The 20,761-nt window shown below is 49.6% G+C and overlaps 1 protein-coding gene across 4 annotated transcripts in view; it reads right to left on the bottom strand.

The window, feature by feature from the left end:
- LOC123376668 (flavin-containing monooxygenase 5-like) overlaps positions 1 to 11,816 on the bottom strand; it is a 37,478-nt gene extending 25,662 nt beyond the window's left edge. For 3 of the 4 annotated variants that reach the window (XM_045028866.1, XM_045028868.1, XM_045028869.1), the window contains exons 1-3: positions 10,354 to 10,682; positions 8,536 to 8,724; positions 7,929 to 8,091 (exon numbers count right to left, since the gene is read on the bottom strand). In XM_045028866.1, coding sequence (XP_044884801.1) covers positions 7,929 to 8,091; positions 8,536 to 8,724; positions 10,354 to 10,488 — 487 coding nt within the window. In that variant the 5' untranslated portion in view covers positions 10,489 to 10,682. Of the gene's footprint in view, positions 1 to 7,928; positions 8,092 to 8,535; positions 8,725 to 10,353; positions 10,683 to 11,733 lie in introns of those variants that run through there. The other variant, XM_045028867.1, reaches the window with a different exon arrangement.
- Between the last annotated feature and the right edge of the window lie 8,945 nt (positions 11,817 to 20,761).

The following is a 20,761-nucleotide window of genomic DNA, read 5'->3' as shown; positions in this document are numbered from 1 at the left end:
CCAGCTGCTATGATAGTCCAGGCAGGACATTAAGCGGTGTGGGGGAGAGGAGCCCAGCATCCCGCTGCTATGATAGTCCAGGCAGGACATTAAACAGTGCGGGGAAGAGGAGCCCAGCATCCCGCTGCTATGATAGTCCAGGCAATACAGAATCTTTTCTTTACACATGAAAGGGAGGGGGCTGATGGAGCTCAGCCCCCAGCTGCTATGATGAGGACAGTTACCAGCCATTCTGTACCATCTACTGGGAATGACCAGGAATCATTCCAATTTTTACCCAGGCGCCCCCGGCCAGCTTCACCTGAGGCCAGCCAGGAGCACTCACAGGCTGATGATGACGACGGATAGCAGTCATATTGTACCATTTGCCACTGGGAAGGGGAGGGGAGCAGATACTGCTCTTCACTGCTGCAGCATCGCGTCTACCAGCAGCATTCAGTACACATAGGGTGACATTGAAAAAAGTCAAGAAACAATTTTTTTTCCCTTTTCTTTCACGTGTGTGGGGGAGGGAGTAAATTGACGAGCTATACCCTGAACCACGCCAGACTATGTGTTTGAACCTACAGGCATTGGGAGCTCAGCCAAGAATGCAAATACTTTTCGGAGACTGCTGTGGGATAGCTGGAGTCCTCAGTACCCCCTCCCTCCCTCCATGAGCGTCATTTGATTCTTTGGCTTTCCGTTACATTTGTCACGCAGCACTGTGTTGCCTGGAGATTTTTTTCAAATGCTTGGGCATTTCGTCTTCTGTAACGGAGCTGTGATAGAACAGATTTGTCTCCCCATACAGCGATCAGATCCAGTATCTCCCGTACGGTCCATGCTGGAGCTCTTTTTGGATTTGGGACTTGATCGCCACCCATGCTGATCAGAGCTCCACGCTGGGCAAAAAATGAAATTCAAAAGTTCGCGGGGCTTTTCCTGTCTACCTGGACAGTGCATCTGAGTTCAGATTGCTGTCCAGAGCGGTCACAGTGGTGCACTGTGGGATACCGCCCGGAGGCCAATACCGTCGATTTGCGGCCACACTAACCCTAATCTGATATGGTAATACCGATTTTAGCACTACTCCTCTCGTTGGGGAGGAGTACAGAAACCGATTTAAAGAGCCCTTTATATCAATATAAAGGGCCTCGTAGTGTGGACGGGTGCGGCGTTAAATCGGTTTAACGCTGCTAAAATCGGTTTAAACGCGTAGTGTAGACCAGGCCTATGAGTGTGTAAAACTGAGTCAAAATGCCTCCTTGGTACATGTGATGTCATCATCCTGCTTGTTCTCCAGCCAAGCACAGAGTGCCCCAGGAGTAGACAGGGACCCCTTGATTTCCAATGCAAGTGACAAGCAGGAAAAAAAAAATCTTTAAAAACTCTTCCAGGACTTTTAATGAAATGAAGCAAATGAGGGCAGAAGCCAAGAGTTTCCCCCTCCCACTTTGTAGGTCACCTTTAAAGCTGGATTGCACAAGGAAACTGGGCTGTGGATGACACTCCTCCGGGGGTCTAATATGCAGCTGGATTTGGCTCTGGATTTGCTTTTCTTTGCTCATAACCTCTTTGTAACAGGTCAGACTCACCCCCATGGCGCCTCCTGCTGGTTGCTCTGGGGAATTAGCTCTGTTTCCAGCGTCCGGAGCGCCCTCTGCAGGCTGGTGATCCACCTGTCTTCTGGCCCCCGTGTCCCTCCCTGGACCCAGTGCCCTCTTACATGGGGTGCTGCCCTCTGGCAGTAACCCCTTTCTCTTAGGGTCTCCCCTCCTCAGGGAACCCCCACCCTCTATCCCCACCTTGCCTCAGTATTGTCTACTGACAGTCATTGTCTAGCCCCACACTTTGGGGCAGACTGCAGTATCAGCCTATTCATCACAGGCAAAGGGGTTTGGACCTGCTGCTTTGGCCTACCCCTGGGCTGCCTTCTGCAACCCCCAGTACCTGTTGGCCCACTGCTAGGCCGCAGCCTGGGGCTTTCTAGGCTGGAGCTCCCCAGCTCCTTAGCCTGTCCCCAGCCCTGCTTCACCCTAGGTACCTTCTCTCTAGTTTCCAGCAGCCAGGCCCATCTCCCTCTGAAGGCAGAGAGAGACTGTGTGGGCTTCTGGCTTCCCTGGCCTTTTTATAAGGCCTGTGGCTCAGTTTGGGGCGTGGCCTCAGCTGCAGCCACTTCCCCAATCAGCCCAGGCTAGAGCAGCAGCTCTCAAGCCCTGCCAGGCCACTTTTAAACCCCTTCAGGGCTGGAGCAAGGGTTCACCCTGCTACACTCTTCAAGCGCCATCTTCATTTTAACCCTTGTGACCACATGTACCAAGGAACTTTTGTTTGAGAATTTGGAAATTTCATTTTAAATTTTTAACTTATTTTTCATTTATTCATTTTATTATTTTTACCTTACTTCATAAATTCCCAATAGTAATATTGCATAATAGGACATCACGGTTAAAATATTCCATTTTCATTTAATCTGTTATTTTTAAAATTGGTAAGGGCAGGTACTATTTAGTAATGATTGAAATACTTTATTTCCTTGATCATAGGGCCTTTGGTTTGTGTCATAATTGAAATGTGAAACTATTAATTTTCAAAATCTCCTGTGAAATGGGAATTCTGAGTTTTGACCAGCTCTAATGCTGCCTCCAGGGTCCAGGCCTCCAGGACAGAACAGGGCATCTGCAGAACTGCCACTGTGTCCATCAGGAAACCCCTCTGGTCCCAGGCCACATGAGGGGATGGAGGGACTGGAACTAGAACATAACATATGGAGATGCAGAGAGACTTAAAGGGTTTAGTTTCTGAGGGGTAGCCGTGTTAGTTGGTATCAGCAAAAACAACAAGGAGTCCTTGTGGCACCTTAGGCCTGGTCCACACTAGGACTTTAATTCGAATTTAGCAGCGTTAATTCGAATTAACCGTGCACCCGTCCACACCAGGAAGCCATTTAATTCGACCTAGAGGGCTCTTTAGTTCGAATTCGGTACTCCACCCCGACAAGGGGAGTAGCGCTAAATTCGACATGGCTATGTCGAATTAGGCTAGGTGTGGATGCAAATCGAACTTACTAGCTCCGGGAGCTATCCCACACTGCACCACTCTGTTGACGCTCTGGACAGCAGTCCGAGCTCAGATGTTCTGATCAGCCATACAGGAAAAGCACCGGGAAAATTTGAATTCCTTTTCCTGTCTGGCCAGTTTGAATCTCATTTCCTGTGTGGACGTCGTGGCGAGCTCAGCAGCACTGGCAGCGATGCAGAGCTCTCCAGCAGAGGAGTCCATGCAATCTCAGAGTAGAAAGAGGGCCCCAGCATGGACTGACCGGGAAGTCTTGGATCTGATCGCTGTGTGGGGCGATGAGTCTGTGCTTTCGGAGCTGCGCTCCAAAAAACGGAATGCAAAGACCTACGAGAAGGTCTCCAAAGCCATGGCACTCAGAGGATACAGCCGGGATGCAACGCAGTGCCGCGTGAAAATCAAGGACCTGAGACAAGGCTACCAAAAAATCAAAGCGGCAAACGGACGCTCCGGAGCCCAGCCCCAGACATGCCGCTTCTACGAGGCACTGCATGCCATTCTCGGTGGGTCTGCCACCACTGCCCCACCAGTGACCGTGGACTCTGAGGATGGGATAGTGTCGAGGGGCAGTTTCTCGGCGATGTTCGCCGATGGGGAAGATGAGGAAGGGTTTGTGGAGGACGAGGCAGGCGACAGCGGTTACAATACTGCTTTCCCCGACAGCCAGGATCTCTTCATCACCCTCACAGAGATCCCCTACCAACCCTCCCCGGCCGTTAACCCGGACTCCGAATCAGGGGAAGGATCAGTCGGTAAGTGCTATAAACATGGAAACATTTATTTCTTAACAAAACAGGAATAAAAACTATATAAAAAGAAGGTCAATGCATATAGGGATCGAACAGAAATCCTCTTGGGACAGTTCAACGAAGCTCTCTGAGAGGTACTCGAAAAGCCTCCACAGGAGGTTCCTGGGGAGAGGTGCCTTGTTGGGTGCTCCGTGGAAGCACACTCTTCCGCGCCAGACCATCAGGAGGTATAATGGTAGCATCGCCTCCACCAGCATGGCAGCACAGGGCCCTGGTCTGTGCAGGGATTCACGCAGCATTCGCTCTCTGTTTGTCCTGGACACCCGCCTCAGGGTGATCTCGCTCTGCGACTGCTGCATCTAATTAGGGGAATTACTTTAATGTTACTATTGTGAATGCTTGACTTTTCCTTTGCATAACAATGACCATCGTTTAACAGCCACGTGTTGTAGGCTGCAGAGGAAAAGCATACAGGGATCTTTCCCGGGGACAGCCGCGAGGGGCTGGAACAGGGTCAGACTTTATGCTTTCCAGATTGCCTGCAGCAGGAGGGCCCTGCTATCCATTAACTGTTAAGCAGCCTAAAGTTTCCGGCTTACCAGGCCTGGCTGCTACACGGATTCTGCTGTCCTGCCCCGCTTGTCCGATCTCCAGTGCAAGACCCCAGGCAATGAAAGCGAATGCCGAAAATTCGAACTTGTCCTGAGAGCACATGAGATTAGGTGCCCTGTATGGTCTTGTTCACAGAAACTGAGTATACTGTGTTCAGTGTTCGCAAACATGTATCTTTGGAAGGAAATCACTTCCTTTTTCCCATCACACAGCTGCGGCTCTTTCCCGAACTGCCCCGGCATCCCCCTCACAGAGGCTGGCGCAGATTAGGCGGCGAAAGAAAAAGACTCGGGACGAGATGTTCTCTGAACTGATGGCAAGCTCCAGAGCCGAGGCGGCCCAGCAGAGCCAGTGGAGGGAGACCCTCTCTCAGCAGCAGCGCTCACACAGCGAACGGGAGGACAGGTGGCGGCAGGAAGACCAGCAGGCGACTCAAACGCTGCTTGGACTAATGAGGGAGCAAACGGACACGCTCCAGCGCCTTGTGGATGTTCTGCAGGACCGCAGGCAGGAGCAGAGAGCCCCCTTAACTGTATCTGCAACCGCCCTCCCCCGCCACAAAGTCCTGTCCCCCCCTCACCCAAAATCACAAGAAGGAGGGGCGCTAGGGGCCGTGAAAACTGTCACTCCACCCCAGCACAGCGCTCATGTACCAAACAGCTCTCATTCCCTAAAGTATGAGAATTGCTTGCCTTCCTGGCTCACCCGATCCCAAATCCCAGTTTAATCCCCCAACAGTGTAGTTGAGTATTAAAAATAGTTTGCTGTTCATTACTGTTTCCGTCATGTTTCTTTGCAGAAGACTTTGTGTGAAGGGTGGGGGAGGGGTTTGTTAATTGCATAGGACAGCCACCATTAACAGGGTACAGACATGGGGGCAGGATCAACAGCAGGTCACACACAGAGTGCAGTCACTAGGCACCCGGGTCACTCTGCGAGGTGTCTGCTGCCCCAGGTCAGTCTGGGAGGTGTATGTTGCCCCAGGGTCCGAGCGCCTGGCATCCACAAATGGCAAGGCAGGCTGCCCTTACCATGCCCTTCCACCCTAGCCATGAACCTCTCCGATGCCCTGAGCCCCATCCAGAGCCATCATCCACCCACACCTACTCACCCTTCCCACACACCCCTCACCCCTTCCTGAAAACCCACCCCTTCCTGCACACCCTCCGGTAACCGTCCTCCCCCCAGAGACCGCTGTAGGAGCAGGAGCCTGTCAGTCCTCGAGTGTAGAAGCGGTATGTACATCACTGCACACCGTACCCACCACAGTCTGCGTCCCTGTTGTAACCCTTGAACGAGAATTCATTAGTAAAAAAAACTTTGTTAATTAAAAATGTTCCAATAACTTTATTTTTAAACGTCTGTTGGAAGGGGGGAAACCTGGTGAACGGGGTATGTAACCGCTGAAAAAAGACAATAGTAACTGAAACAGGGGCAGGTTCAGCTTCTCTGTAAAGAGACTGGAAAGTCATAGGTTACCCTGCTCTCTGAGGAACCTAGCTTTCAAAGCCTCCCGGATGCACAGCGCTTCCCGCTGGGCTCTTCTAATCGCACGGGTGTCTGGCTGAGCGTAATCAGCAGCCAGGCGATTTGCCTCAACCTCCCATCCCGCCATAAAGGTCTCCCCCTTGCTCTCACAGAGATTGTGGAGCACACAGCAAGCTGCAATAACAATGGGGATATTGGTTTCGCTGAGATCCGAGCGAGTGAGTAAGCTCCTCCATCTCCCCTTGAGACGTCCGAAAGCACACTCCACCACCATTCTGCACTTGCTCAGCCGGTAGTTGAAGAGCTCCTTGTCACTGTCCAGGGCGCCTGTATAGGGCTTCATGAGCCAGGGCATTAGCGGGTAGGCTGGGTCCCCGAGGATCACTGTAGGCATCTCCACATCCCCAACACTTACTTTGTGTTCCGGGAAGAAACTACCTTCCTGCAGGCGTCTAAACAGACCAGAGTTCCTGAACACATGCGCGTCATGAACCTTGCCCAGCCACCCGACGTAGATGTTGGTAAAACGTCCCTTATGGTCCACCAGTGCTTGCAGCACCATTGAAAAGTAGCCCTTTCGGTTAATATACTGGCTGGCCTGGTGGGCCGGTCCCAGGATAGGGATGTGAGTGCCATCTATAGCCCCACCGCAGTTTGGGAATCCCATCGCGGCGAAGCCATCTATGACGACCTGGACGTTTCCCAGGGTCACCACCTTTGAGAGCAGTAGGTCAACGATTGCGTGGGCTACTTGCATCACAGCAACCCCCACGGTAGATTTGCCCACGCCAAAGTGGTTCGCTACTGACCGGTAGCTGTCTGGCGTTGCAAGTTGCCAGAGGGCTATGGCCACTCGTTTCTGCACACTCAGGGCTGCTCGCATCCAGGTGTCCTGGCGCTTCAGGGCAGGGGCCAGCAAGTCACACAGTTCAAGGAAAGTGCCCTTACGCATCCTGAAGTTTCGCAGCCACTGTGATTCATCCCAGACCTGCAGCACTATGCGGTCCCACCAGTCCGTGCTTGTTTCCCGGGCCCAGAATCGCCGTCCCATAGCTTGAACGTGACCCATTGCCACCATAATCTCCACGGCGCGGCGTACCGTGCTTTGTGAGAGGTCTGTGCCACTCTCACACTTCACGTCCTCACCGCGCTGCCGGAGCCTCCTTGCCCGATTTCTCAGCAGCTGACTGTGGAAGAGGTGTTCGATAAGGTGCGAGGAGTTGACAACGGCCATAAGTGCAGCGATGATCGCAGCGGGCTCCATGCTCGCAGTGCTGTGGCGTCCGCGCTGTCACTGACCAGAAAAGTGCGCGAACAGAGTTCCCGCCGGCGCTTTCAAGGAGAGAGGGCGGGAGTGACGGTTGAATGAGGACAGTTACCCAAAACCACCCTCGACACATTTTTCCCCCGGAAGGCACTGGGGGCTCTACCCAGCATTCCAATGGGAAGCGGGGATTGCGGGAACTGTGGGATAGCTGCCCAGAATGCACCGCTTCCAATGTCGACGCTTGCCCCGTTAGTGTGGACTCACAAAGTCGAATTAGTGTCCTTAGTGTGGATACACAAATTCGAATTCATCAGGTCGAATCCACAAATTCGACCTAAGTTAAATCGAACTACTCCTGTAGTGTAGACATACCCTTAGAGACTAACATGTTTATTTGGGCATAAAGTTTGGTAGGCTAGAGCCCACTTCATCATATGCATGGAGTGGAAAATACAGGAGCAAGTATAAATACATGAAAGGACGGGCGTTGCCTTACCAAGTGTGAGGTCATTCTAACGAGAAAAATCAATTAACAGCAGGATACCAAGGGAGGAAAAATAACTTTTGAAGTGCTAATGAGCGTGGCCCATTTCAGACAGTTGACAAGAAGGTGTGTGAGGTGGAAATTAGTATTGGGGAAATCAGGCTTAGGTTTTGTAATGACCCAACCACTCCAAGTCTTTATTCAGGCCTAATCTTATGGTGTCCAGTTTGCAAATTAATTCCAATTAGTGTTGCACTCCGCGTCCTACCTGGGAAGGAGTCCAGTGGCAGATGGGCGTTGGTGTGATGGCCAGTGCAAACCATGACCCCATCAAAAATGGCTGACTCCTGCTTCCCTGCCGTCTCTGTGACAATGTCCCACTGGCCCGTGGTGGAGAAATCTGGGCGTTTTGTCACACTGACCACGATGGTCTGGAAGAAAAAGGGCACTCAAAGCTGGCACCAGGGAATTTCATCCATTCCCTCGGAATGGAGACCTTGACACTAACTTCCTCCCCATGCCTGAGTCAGCAACCCGGCCAGGAAGCACAAGGCCAGCGCACAGCTGGGATCAGCAGCAGGAGGCCAACTGGGCTCTGCTGGATTTTGCCTCATGGCCTCTGTGGGCTCACTGGCTCCCACAGGGAATGGGGCTGCAGCGGCTCCTCGGAGCTGGGCTGTAACTTCCGCCAGGCAGCCCCCAGATGAAACGAGGTCCCAGAACAGCTCTTCTGGTTCTCCCTGTTTCATGAGTGTGAGATGTTTCCTCATGGGGGAGGTGGGGGGGAAATTCTTTCACCTAGACCTTGCACACCTGTGCATGCACTCTCTCTCTCTCTCCCCCCTACCCCTGCACACTGTGCCAGCTCTCCTCACCTTGAAGCGAATGTATTTCAGAAGGTCGAAGTGGTCGGCGTACATGCGGAAATACTCCATGATTTTGGAGTTGTGCATGTAGTTGGGGAAATCGGCTGGGATGGGGAAGTCACTGAAGCACATCATCTCCTTGGAGGTGTTGATAATGACAGATTTGTAGATGCTGGCCCTGCCCTCTTCGGGATTCTCCTGCAGGGAGCAGGAGAACATTATGAGTTGTAACATTAACCATGTGAACTCCCAAAGAACTAAAGTTCTACAAGTTAAATAGCCAGAATTACTGACTCCGTCTGCAGCAGCTGAGGTGACAATCATCTTTTGAGTGTGTCTTGTCATGTGATGTTAGCCTGGGGTGCAGTGGCATTTCTTTAAATGTTCTTTAAATCCCCTCTGGGGATGACAAATAAAACCAGCAGGAAAAAGGAGATCATATGATCACCTTGAACTTGAAAGAATCCTAGGAAAACCTAAATCACAGTGAATTTAGGAAGGGATAATAAAAAATAGATGGCTGGCTGGAGTCATTTCTAACGTATAGAATTACTGGCACTGGTTTATAGTCCTTCTTGAGATAAACCACATCTTCCTCAACGTGACTTATATTTTCTTAACTATTTGACTTTTATGCCAGGTGCCTAAATCACATGCAAGACCAAGAGACTGTAGAAAGAATCAAAGGTGAATTTTTTACCTCATGGAGACTAATGTACCTGAGTTTTTTTTCTCTAGGTAAATGCCTAGTGAAGACCAGGCATGTTATTTTGGCCATGAGTTTAACTCAATCCCTGGAGGGGGCAGAGAGCTGTTTAACTCCTAAGAAAACTAAAGTTCCTGGTCTTCACTGTTTTATTACCTCAAGTTTGTGCTGTTTACCTCAGAGTAACTCTTTTTCCAGCAGTGAAGACAAGGCCTAACTTGGTGAAGTGTAAAGCTGGTTGGGGCAAAGTAAACAGGGACACTACCCGCAACAGGAACATGCAGGGTTGCCAATTTTGGTTGGATGTATTCCTGCAGGTTTCATCACAAGACATAATCTTTAATTCCTGGAGACTCCAGGACAATCCTGGGGGGTTAGAACCCTGGGGACACTGCCTGAACTAAGACTCCATTAGGTTATTTGCTAGTAGGGAAAACTCACCATAAACATCACTGTGGGCAAAGCTCAGAGGAAACTGGGCATCAGAGAGTCTAAGCTGAAGTAAACTTCTCTGAGCAGGAAGGGGGGCAGCAGAAGCATGGTAGACTGTGTATGTTAAAGCCAGAGGGCGTCTCTTTCAACTCGCACCTTCTTCCAGGTCTGGTGCACATTAGTTACACCTCTGCAGGCTCCCTCACACATTGGTAAGGGCCTGATCCAAAGCCCCTAGGGTCAGTGGAAAGATTCCCGTTGACTTCATTGGCCTCTGGGTCAGGCCCGTAGCGGGTGCACACAGGTCTAAGGGAGCCTGAAGCCTGGTCTCTATGACAGTGTTTATACAAACTCTTCCCCCATGGCTAGAACCAGCTCAGCAGCACCTGGTGCAGGTGGAGCTCTGGCTGCAACAGCCTTTTTCAGTGCTGGAGCTCCTGTGGGGGCTAAGTGCAGCGCAGCTGAACTGGTGTTAGCAGCGCTGGGGATGTTTGTACAGCTCCCTAGCATGGTAAGGCTGTGGTGGAGTCTGACACATGGCTACTGGCCCTGGATTGTTTTGCTCCTAAGCAGAGGTTGGAGCATGCAGAGAAACGCTCCTAGAGAACGTTCTCCCCGGGGGAAAGGCTGGAAACACTTTCATTTCCACCCCACCAAGCGAGTCAGGACTGAGAGAAACTCGGACCCACCTCAAATCTCCAGAGCCCTCCAATGTCGCCGCTTCTCTCGAAGCAGGTGGGCTCCAGCCCCTCGTCCAAGCAGCATTTAATGGAGCTCAGTCCACAAACGCCAGCTCCAATAACTGCAACCCTCTTCTGTGCCATGCCGTCTGGCCTCAGAGTGCTTTGCCAGCCCCTGGGAGAGGGGAAACCTCGGCCGTATCCCCGCTGGTGCAGTTCAGAGCTGGAGGAATTGCAATCACTTGCCGACTCCGAATGAAGGAGCAGCTTGAGTCAGGGCTGCTCTCTGATCGGGCTGTCTGAGGCACTGAATTCCTGGAAAGGGAGGATCAGAGCAGGGGTGGGACCACTTCTGGGCTTCTCTCTTGCTGGAAATGCAGCTTGGCTCAGTTGCATAATAAAGTAATTGCTACTAGCAGACAGGATTCACAGGGCTCCTGCAGCCACCCTGCCACACGTCAGCCCCTGCGCACCCTCCCCAGGAAGGGCTCATTTCCCCGATGTAACCATGCTTAAAATATTCTGAAAAAAATGGGGGCTCTGTCACCGCCACCCCATTTACCCATCCCCTCACCCTGCAATTAATGCTTCATCCATTCCCCAAATAAATCCTGTCTCCTCTAAGTCCCCCATCAATTCTGCCCCCACATCTGTTCCGCCTCTCTGACCCCCCCATCAATTGTGCCCCCAGCCTGCAATCAAGTCTGTCCCACTCAATTCTGCTCCCCAGCCACACCTCCGCTCTGCTTGCTGCTCCGGGGGCTCTTTACCCCGCCTGCCCAGGCCAGGTGCTGAAGTGGGGAGGGGCCGGGTACAGAGACACTGTCCTATCCCTATTGCTCACAGGATGGGCAGTAGGGGGCAGAGCCGCTGCGTCCCTCTGCTCCTCCTCCCCCCTGTGAATGCAGTGTGGGCTCCTAAGGGGAGGTGTGAGAGCGCTGTCTGCCTCCTGCAGCAGCTCTGATTGGCTGCTGTTCCCTAGGAGGCGGGGCAGTGGGCAAAGCTGCCAATCAGAGGGGGTCTCCTGCTGGGAAGTACTACAGGATGTGCAGCTCAGCTCTGGACTGCTCTGTAGAGGATGGAGGACTATTAGCCAGGGTGGGCAGGGATGGTGTCTCTAGCCTCTGTTTGCCAGAAGCTGGGAATGGGTGACAGGGGACGGATCACTTGATGATTGTCTGTTCTGTTCATTCCCTCTGAAGCACCTGGCATGGGCCACTGTCAGCCTGGCCATTTTTATGTTCTTATGTAGAGATTAGGGTGACCAGACATCCCAACAGTCCCGATTTTAGGGGACTCGTCCCATGTCCCGACCTTACATTGGTCGGGACGCACTTTGTCCCGATATCGGGGGGACTGTGGCAAGCCGGCACCGTCGGCGCCACTCACCTCTCCTCCTGGGGGGCCGTGGGGCAGCGCAGCTGAGCTCCCGGCGCAGCGGCACCAGCCCGCCGGCCGGCAGGAGCTTGCAGAGTGCAGCCCTGCTCCAGGCACACACAGGCAGCAGGAGGTCTCCGCTCCGCTGCGTGCTACAGCGGGGCGGGGCTTGTAGACACGGTAGTGGGCGCTGGGGGGGATAGAGCCCCCCGTGCCCCTGCCCCCCCCTCAACCTGACCCGACCCGCACAACCCTAGGAGCCAGAGGGACCTGCCTGCTGGATGCTTCCTGGGAGCTGCTTCAGGTAAGCACTGCTGGAACTCACCTGGCCCCCTCTGGCAGGTCCCTCTGGGGGGGCTCCTGGCCAAGCAGGGGTGAAACCTGGTGGCCAAAAGGGGAGACTCCCGGGGGGGAGGGCTCGGGGCGAAGCTGCGGAGAAGGGAGCGGGGCGGGCTCGGGGAGATGAGACCAGCGCACCAAGCCACTTGCCTTTCTCCGTCTGCAACAGATTTGGCTTTATCTTTATATTAAGGGGCGAGTCACACTCCAACTCAATCTGCAGGGAGCACAACTCCTGAGTAAGAACATGAAAAATTTTATATCATCACTTCTTGGAGTAGTACTATGCTACGAAGTTTTACTGTGACCTTATGAAAATATCTATTTGAATCTGTCTCTTGAACTGAAATATCGCACTACTGTGTATGCTACATTTCTGAGCTTGAAATAAAACCACAATAAATTTGCCCTTTTAAAGGAAAACTAGAGTGATTAGTTCCAACACCTTGGATAGCTGTATAAATATTTATTAGACAAGAATATATCAAAATTACTTTTCTTCAGAAATAACTACCATTCTTTCCTCGGCTTTATAGCGCTGATATGAATGACACCTAAAAAGATTGAATAAAACTTTTCTTCCTGACTGGTTTTGAAGAATTCTGAATGCAAAATGTTGGTCACTTTGTGGCTAGGTGGATTCTTCCAGGTTTCAGGAATCCTCTCAAATACCCCATGGCCAAAAAAGTCACCCAAGTAGTAGTATGTTGATGCAGTCTCGGGATTCTAGCAATATTTTTGTTTCACCTCAGAAATAAAGTACAAAAATACATCAGATTTTTACAGTAAACGTTTTGTAAAAGATTTCACATAGATATTTTTTAAAATATTTATAAAAAGTTAAGTGGCATAAAATTCATCAAATTGTATTTGAGTAAGTATTTTTAACATCACCTAACCGTCTTAGTGCAATACTTACCATTTTGGCTTTCCTAGGTTGAGAATCTCCCTTCACATACATAGTTAGCTTTATAAATATATTTAAAAACACTTGGATTATAAGAGAGAGAATAAAATCCCTCACCCAGTGCTCTTTGATTAAACCTTAATTTCCAAAATATTTCCCTTATGTATTGGAACAGTAATAATGGTTTGCACCACTATATGTCCAGACAGTTACATCACACTCATCACTATATCTTTAAACATGTATAGCATTTTTCTTCAAAGAATCTCAAAACATTTTACAAGGTTTATATCCTCACAATACACCTGAGAAGTAGCTAAGCATTATTAGATCCAGTATCCCAAACACAAAGGGGCTAGTTAGAGGCTCTGTATTACTGCTGTATTACAAAGAATAAATCATAATTATACAGATGGGGAAAGGTAAAGTACTTTCTCCAAGACCACATAATAAATCAATGGCAGAGCCAGAAATGGATTCAAGGAGCCCTGATTCAAATTTCCCTTTTCTAACCACAACAGCCACTATTGGGGGTGAGGGTTTGCCTTATGCTTTCACTTAGAGCTTGTGAAAACAAAATGAACCATTTCTCAAGTTTGAAACCGAATGCAGGAATCAGAATATGAAGATCCTAGTATTAAAATTTACATTAGAAATAGTCAAATCTCACTGGTTTAAGTTGTCTGAATAGCACAGGAGATGCAGTTTTATCATAAGTCTTGTGATATTTGGCATTTTGCTTAAATTCTGATTTGTTGAGGGTCCTCCTTGGACTACAGGATAATCTTAGTTTGCATTTTTTAAAAAAAGTAAGTTTCCAGCCTTTATGTTTGTTGGATGAAAAACAAGAAACAAACAAACAAAACCTTTAAGATCTAATCCCTAAAGGCTCCAAAACCAGAAGGCAAATAAAAATATTAGCTCGACTTAGATCTCTTAGAGGTGTGAATTTTTCACACCACATAGCGCTGTAATTAAGCCAACCTAGACCCTGGTGTAGACACAGCTAGGTCGACAGAAGAATTCTTCCAGTAACCTAGCTGCCACCACACTGGGAGGTGGTTTACTAGAGTGATTGAAAGCCCCCTTCCATCGATGTAGAAAGTGTCTACACTATGGTGCTGCAGCAGCAGAGCTGCAGCTATGTAGCTGTAGCACCACTCCCGGCAGTGCTTACTTGAGGTGGCTCCCAGGAAGCGGCTGGCAGGTCCCCGAGTTAAGTGTCAGAGGCTGCATCCTCCTCCCCAGCAGAGTGTATGCAGACCGGTCCACCTTGCTCATGGCAGAGCCAAGGAAAGGAGGCACTTGCCTCTGCACATGCTGATTCTACACAGGGCAGGCTGGGGCTGAGCACTGCTAGGCTGCTGCCCAGTTCACTTACCCACATTAGCAAGCAGGGATTGCACCTGGCAGCATACATCTGCTTAATGTACAATCAGGACACCATTGTCCCGATATTCAGGTAAAATTTTGCATTTGGTAGTGAAATAGAAAATTAGTTGATTGGGAATGTCCCATTAAACCTGACTGTGATCGGTTATCTACTGGCATTTTTGTTTTTTCAGATTGTTTTCCGGTGTAATGCAAATTTACAGTAGTTTACAGTTCTGAACCACAGTGCTTACTGTAGGACAAACTACAGTGGGCACGTAATAACACATAAGAAGCACAGAGACTTTCAGTGGCTAGTTATCTAGCTAATGGTTTTCAGCTGAAAACCCCACCTGAAATGGCAACGGCAAGGGAGGAGCCAACTACCAAAATACAAAAAAGACAGTGCAGATATAAGACAGAATGGGAAGCCACTTACACCTGGATTCAGAAATCCTATGAGTGTGATTCAAAAGCCTTTTGTAAAGCATGCAGGAAGGAATTTACCATTTGCCATGGCGGTGAGTCTGATGTTAAGCATCATGCTGAATCAAAAAATCATGGACAAAATACCCAGACTCACAAGAGCAACACCCTGGTCTCACATTTTTTTCAGCAAGCCAAATTAATCCTTCAATATAAGGTTATCGCTACTGAGCTAACTCAAGTTTACCACACAGTAGTCCATCAACACTCCTATTGCTCATGTGACTGTGAACTTAAACTGGCACCTACCTTGTATTCAGATTCAACGATTGCAAAGCACGTCAGCTGTGGCCGGACTAAAGCGGAGGCATTGATCAAAAATGTGCTGTCACCACTCTTTTTAAAAGACCTCAGCAAGCCAGATGGTCCCTATTTCTCAGTTGCCACAGATGCATCTAACAAGGGCAATGTGAAAACTTTCCCCTTATCACTGAGATACTAGACACCTGAACATGGGGTCCAAGATAAATTATTAGACTTCTATGAGCAAAGCAAAGAGACCGCAGAGGCAATAAGCAACACATTACTTGAAAAACTTGTGACACACAAACTAGACCTAAACAAAGTGTCTTCCTACTGTGCTGATAATGCAAACGTGAATTATGGAAAGCGACAATCAGTGTACCAGAATTTAAAAAAACAAAATAAAAATATCTTACCAGCAAACTGCCCTTCCCTTGTTGTGCACAACGCCGTGAAACATGGTAGCAATACCCTACAAGTTGACATTGAGACTCTGGTGGTTAAGGTGTTCAGTCATTTCAGCTGTTCTGCTAAGAGAGTAGCAGCATTGAAGGATATGTTTGACTTTGTGGATATGGAGTATGCCACTTTACTGCACCATGTTCCGACGCACTGGTTGAGTTTTTTCCCAGCTGTAAACAGGCTTGTAAATATGTGGCAGGCTGTTAAGTGCTACTTTGTTTCTCTGGGCAGTGAGAAGTGTCCAAAATTTCTATGGATGCTGTTCTTGGACAGGGAAAACGGTGAACAAGGTGAGGGGCCTAGCAAAGTTGAGGTTCATCTGTTTTTCCTCCAGAATGTCCTGAAAATCTTCAATGATACTGTGCTCTGTTTGGAAAATGAGAGTATGACAGCATGTGAAGTGTATGCCATAATGAATACTCTGAGAATTAAACTTCAGCAAGGGAAAAATGACATATTCTTCGGCGCCAAAGTTGAAAGTGCATTAACTGAGATGCTGCCTGTCACTGCTGCATGTCTCCAGAAAGACTTCATTAAATTTTACGATGTGTCGATCCTATATTTGGATAAATGGTTTGATTTTTTAACAGCTGGCTACTTGTTCAGTGATGATGATGTTCGTCCATCGTTTTCGAAGATGACCTTAACATCTATCAGGTTGTGAGCTGTCCACGGTGCGTCCGCAAATGGCTGGTAAGGCCAATACGGGCACGGAATGTTTTGCCACATGTCGGGCAGACGTGTGGGCACCACTGTTACAACATTTGCAGCTCTGGCTTTACGGAGTGCTCGCTTCTCTTGTGCTAGGGTTATCCTTCTGGCTTCAGATGTCTGGCAGCCTTGGTGGATCAGCGTATGCCATGTCGATCGGTCTTGTGCCAGGGTTTCCCAGGAGGTGATGTCGATATCCAGGGACTTAAGAGAGGCTTTCAGCGTATCTTTGTATCGCTTCTTTTGTCCCCCGTGCGATCGCTTTCCTTGAGACAGCTCACCATAGAAGAGCTGTTTGGGGATGCGGTGGTCTGGCATCCTTGCAACATGGCCTGCCCAGCGTGTCTGGGCTTTCATAAGCAGAGTGTAAATTGACGGAAGGCCTGCTCTGGAAAGAACTTCTGTGTCAGGCACCTTATCCTGCCACCGAATCCTCAGAAGTCTGCGGAGGCAAGTCGTGTGGAAATGGTTCAATTGCCTAGCGTGCCTCCTGTATACAGTCCAGGTCTCACTGGCATACATCAAGGTAGTTAGCACTACTGCTCGGTAGACTTTAAGCTTTGTAGCAAGGCTTATTCCACGGCGGTCCCACACGTTGGTCAGCAGTCTGCCAAATGCAGAGCTTGCCTTGGCGATTCTGCAGTTGACCTCGATGTCAATTGTCACTGCGCGGGAGAGGGTGCTGCCAAGGTATGTAAATTGGTCCACTGCTTGCAGCTTTTGCCCCTTCACTGTGATGGTGGGCTCTTGGTGTTGGGCTTTCAGAGCTGGCTGGTGCATCACTTCGGTTTTCTCTATGTTGATAAGAAGGCCGAAGTTATCGCATGCTGCTGCGAATTTGTCCATGCTGGCTTGCATTTCCTGCTCTGATCCAGCATTCAGGGCACAATCGTCAGCAAAAAGGAGGTCTCGTAGCACAGTCTCCTTTATCTTAGTGACAGCCTGGAGTCTTCGCAGGTTGAACAGTTTCCCATCAGTCCTGTATCTTAGGCTGACTCCCAAGGAACTGTTCTGAAAGGCATCTGACAGCATGGCTGAAAACATCATGCTGAACAGGGTCGGTGCCAACACACACCCTTGCTTGATGCCATTTGTGACGGGAAAGGCCTCTGAAGCTTCTCCGTCATCCAGAACACGAGCCATCATGCCGTCGTGGAACTGACGTACCATCAGGATGAATCTATCAGGGCACCCAAACTTCGACATGATACGCCACAGACCTTCACGACTGACAGTGTCAAAAGCCTTGGTGAGATCCACAAAGATGGTGTACAGTTCACGATTCTGCTCTTGACACTTCTCTTGGAGCTGTCGGACTGCGAAGATCATGTCCACAGTGCCACGCTCTTTACGAAAGCCGCACTGTGTCTCGGGTAATAGACCCTGTTCCAGGTGGTCAATCAGGCGATTCAGCAACACTCGTGCAAGGATCTTGCCTGCGCTGGAAAGCAATGATATTCCTCTATGATTATCGCAGACTTTTCGATTTCCTTTCCTCTTATAGAGCTGTACGATGGACGCGTCTTTCAATTCCTGAGGAATAGACCCTTGATTCCAGAAGGACTGAAACAGTTGAGTGAGTTTGTCGACAAGCACTGCACCACCATCCTTATAAACTTCTGCTGGGATCGCATCAGATCCTGAGGCCTTGCCACTGGACAGCTGGCTGATGGCCTGTAGGATTTCAGTCTCTGATGGTGGAACGTCCAGGCTGTGGTTGATATCCGCCTGGGGCATTCTATCAATCGCCTCGTTATTAATGGAAGATGGGCGGTTCAGTACGGATTGAAAATGCTCAGCCCAACGCTGTAGAATCAGAGTCTTCTCAGTAATGAGAGTTACACCATCTAAATCCAGTAAAGGAGAGCTCCCTGAGGGCCGAGGGCCGTACAAGGATCTGAGGGCTTCGTAGAACCATTTGGCATCGTTTCTATCAGCAAACATCTGGATTTCACCTGCCTTGGCACTCAACCAGGAGCTTGCTCTGTACGGTCCTGTGAGTGTTGTTAAAGGCATTTTTCTTAGCTGATGATGACGGGTCGTTCTGATGAGCACGGTAAAGGCGGTGCTTTTCAGCAAGTAAGGCCTTGATCTCTTCATCGTTTTCATCAAACCAGTCCTGCTGTTTCCTGTGTGAGGGTCCAAGAACCTTTAGTGCAGAAGAGTGCACAATATTCCGGAAGCGTTCCCAGTCCTTCTCAGCATTTTCCTCTAATTGCAGCTCTAAGAGTTGGTTGTCAAGCTCTTCTGCTAGTAAAGCTGCTGTATTGGGGTTCCTCAGTTTACTGACGTTAATCTTTTTCACCACAGCTCTGTTTCCTTGCGGACGTCTCTTTGGCTTGATGTAAAGGCTTAATTTAGAGATAATGAGTCTATGATCAGTCCAACAGTCAGCACTCGGCATGGCCTTAGTCACCCTTACATCCTGTCTGTCTTTCCTCCGCACGATGACATAATCAATGAGATGCCAGTGCTTGGAGCGTGGATGCATCCAGGACGTCTTTTTGCGAGTGGGCAGGCGGAAGATGGTATTGGTAATGATCAGATCATGAGCCACACATGTCTTCAGGAGTAATAGGCCATTGCTGTTACATTTGCCGATTCCATTTTTTCCAATGACGCCATCCCAGGCAGAGTGATCAGATCCTACTCTCGCGTTAAAATCACCAAGTAGAATCAGCCTGTCGGTGTGCTTCACGGATGAGAGTAGGGCATCAAGATCTTCATAAAACTTGTCCTTTACTTCATCCGGATTCGTCATTGTGGGTGCGTAAGCGCTGATTAGTATAACTCGCTTTCCTCTCGGTAGTGGAAGATGCAGTGTCATGAGTCGGTCGTTCACACCCTTGGGAAGACTGGGGTGTATGGGGTGTTCAGGGAGGGGCAGCACCTCTGGTGTAGGGGCATGTCGTGTCCTTTCAGGGCAGCTCCTCCACCTTTGGTCCCCACCTGTCACTCAGCTCTCACCTGTGGCTCCCAGTAGCTGTAGCATGCGCAGCGGCCACATCCCGGGCAACAGCTTCGACAGGCTGGCTAAACCAGGTTGAGGGTAGCCGTTGGGCTTAGACCTCCGGTGAGATAGGGCTTTGTCTATCCCGAGCATGAGAAGACAGACTCCGGCGGATTGAGCGGATGAGACCTTCTAGAATAGGACCAACGGTCATGAAGGCGGTTTCTGCAAGCGGTGTGGTACGCTAAGAGCACGGCAAGACGCGAAAGATGCCCTGGTCAACCCTGCGCCCAGCCCATCTCCAACCGTCTCGACTCTTGTCCTGCCATTGGAGCAAGATGGGATCTGGGAAGAGAGAGTGAGGCTGACTATGCGCACCTCTCCTTCACTTTAATCCAATCCACGCGCAAGTCTTGACATTTCCTAACTTCCGTAAATTTCAAAGTCCTGTGGCGATGGGCGAGCGACGAAGCAGCAGGTGTGGATACACTGGGAGCTGTAGCCGCGGACCTGCACACAGGCGGCTCAGGTCTAATGGTCGTCTTCTTGCTGATCGAAGCAACAGCTGGATTCGGCGTCTACCTGAGTGACTGAGCAGCCCTTTTTAGGACCGCACTGCTCACCTCCGTAGCAAGAGGAAGGGGCTAGAAAAGGTGCCCTAAACATTGTTTGCTTCACAGAACTCTGGCCAGCTTACCGCGGCTGGAGGGGATCCCATCTTATGCGGTCGAACAACAAAACTTCAAATAACAAACCGCAAGGTGACACCACTCATTATTGGTACATGGAACGTACGCACGCTTCAAGATAACCCCTCAGCAGATTGACCAGAAAGAAGTACAGCCCTGGTCGCTAGAGAGCTCACAAGATTTAACATCGATATTGCGGCCCTGTGTGAAACTCGTCTATCCAACGAAGGTCAGCTCACAGAAATAGGGGGTGGCTACACATTCTTCTGGTGTGGACGTAGCAGTGACGAACGTCGTGAATCTGGAGTTGGTTTTGCGGTTAAGAATCAACTTGTCCGCAAATTTGCCAGTCTTCCCAAGGGTGTGAACTTGTTCAATACCCAGTGCTTGAACATCAAAGTTAATAGGGTATTCGAATTCAAGGATCTGTCTGCAGCCATGACAGCTGTAAACCTTCTGAAAACAGTCGATCCTGATCAGCTGTATGATGAGTACTGTATCATCAAAGACATCAACTCCAAGTTGGGGAGCCTGGAAACTATTCAGTTGGGGAACTCTGGTCTCAAGTGCTGAGAAACAAGGACAGTAGCACTGAATTCCTGAACATGGCAAAGCTGGTGTCATACATGCTCAGTATACCTGTAAGCAATGCATACTCAGAACGTGTATTTTCAGTCATGAAAGGTGCATGGACTGATGTCTGGAATCGAAACAGCATAGACTTGGTGCGGAGTGAAACCCTTGTCAAAATGAATTTCCAGTTGAGTTGCAAGGACTTCTACAGCTTTGTGATTGCCCAGAAGCAAGTTATGGCTATGGCAAAGTCAGCCAAAAAGTACTAGACTTCTGGCATATCTGAGAGACATGCAAATTGGGAAGTTG

Source organism: Mauremys mutica, chromosome 8 (assembly GCF_020497125.1).
Source record: "Mauremys mutica isolate MM-2020 ecotype Southern chromosome 8, ASM2049712v1, whole genome shotgun sequence".
NCBI classification, from domain to species: Eukaryota; Metazoa; Chordata; order Testudines; family Geoemydidae; genus Mauremys; species Mauremys mutica.
This window is presented reverse-complemented; position numbering and strand designations above follow the sequence as displayed.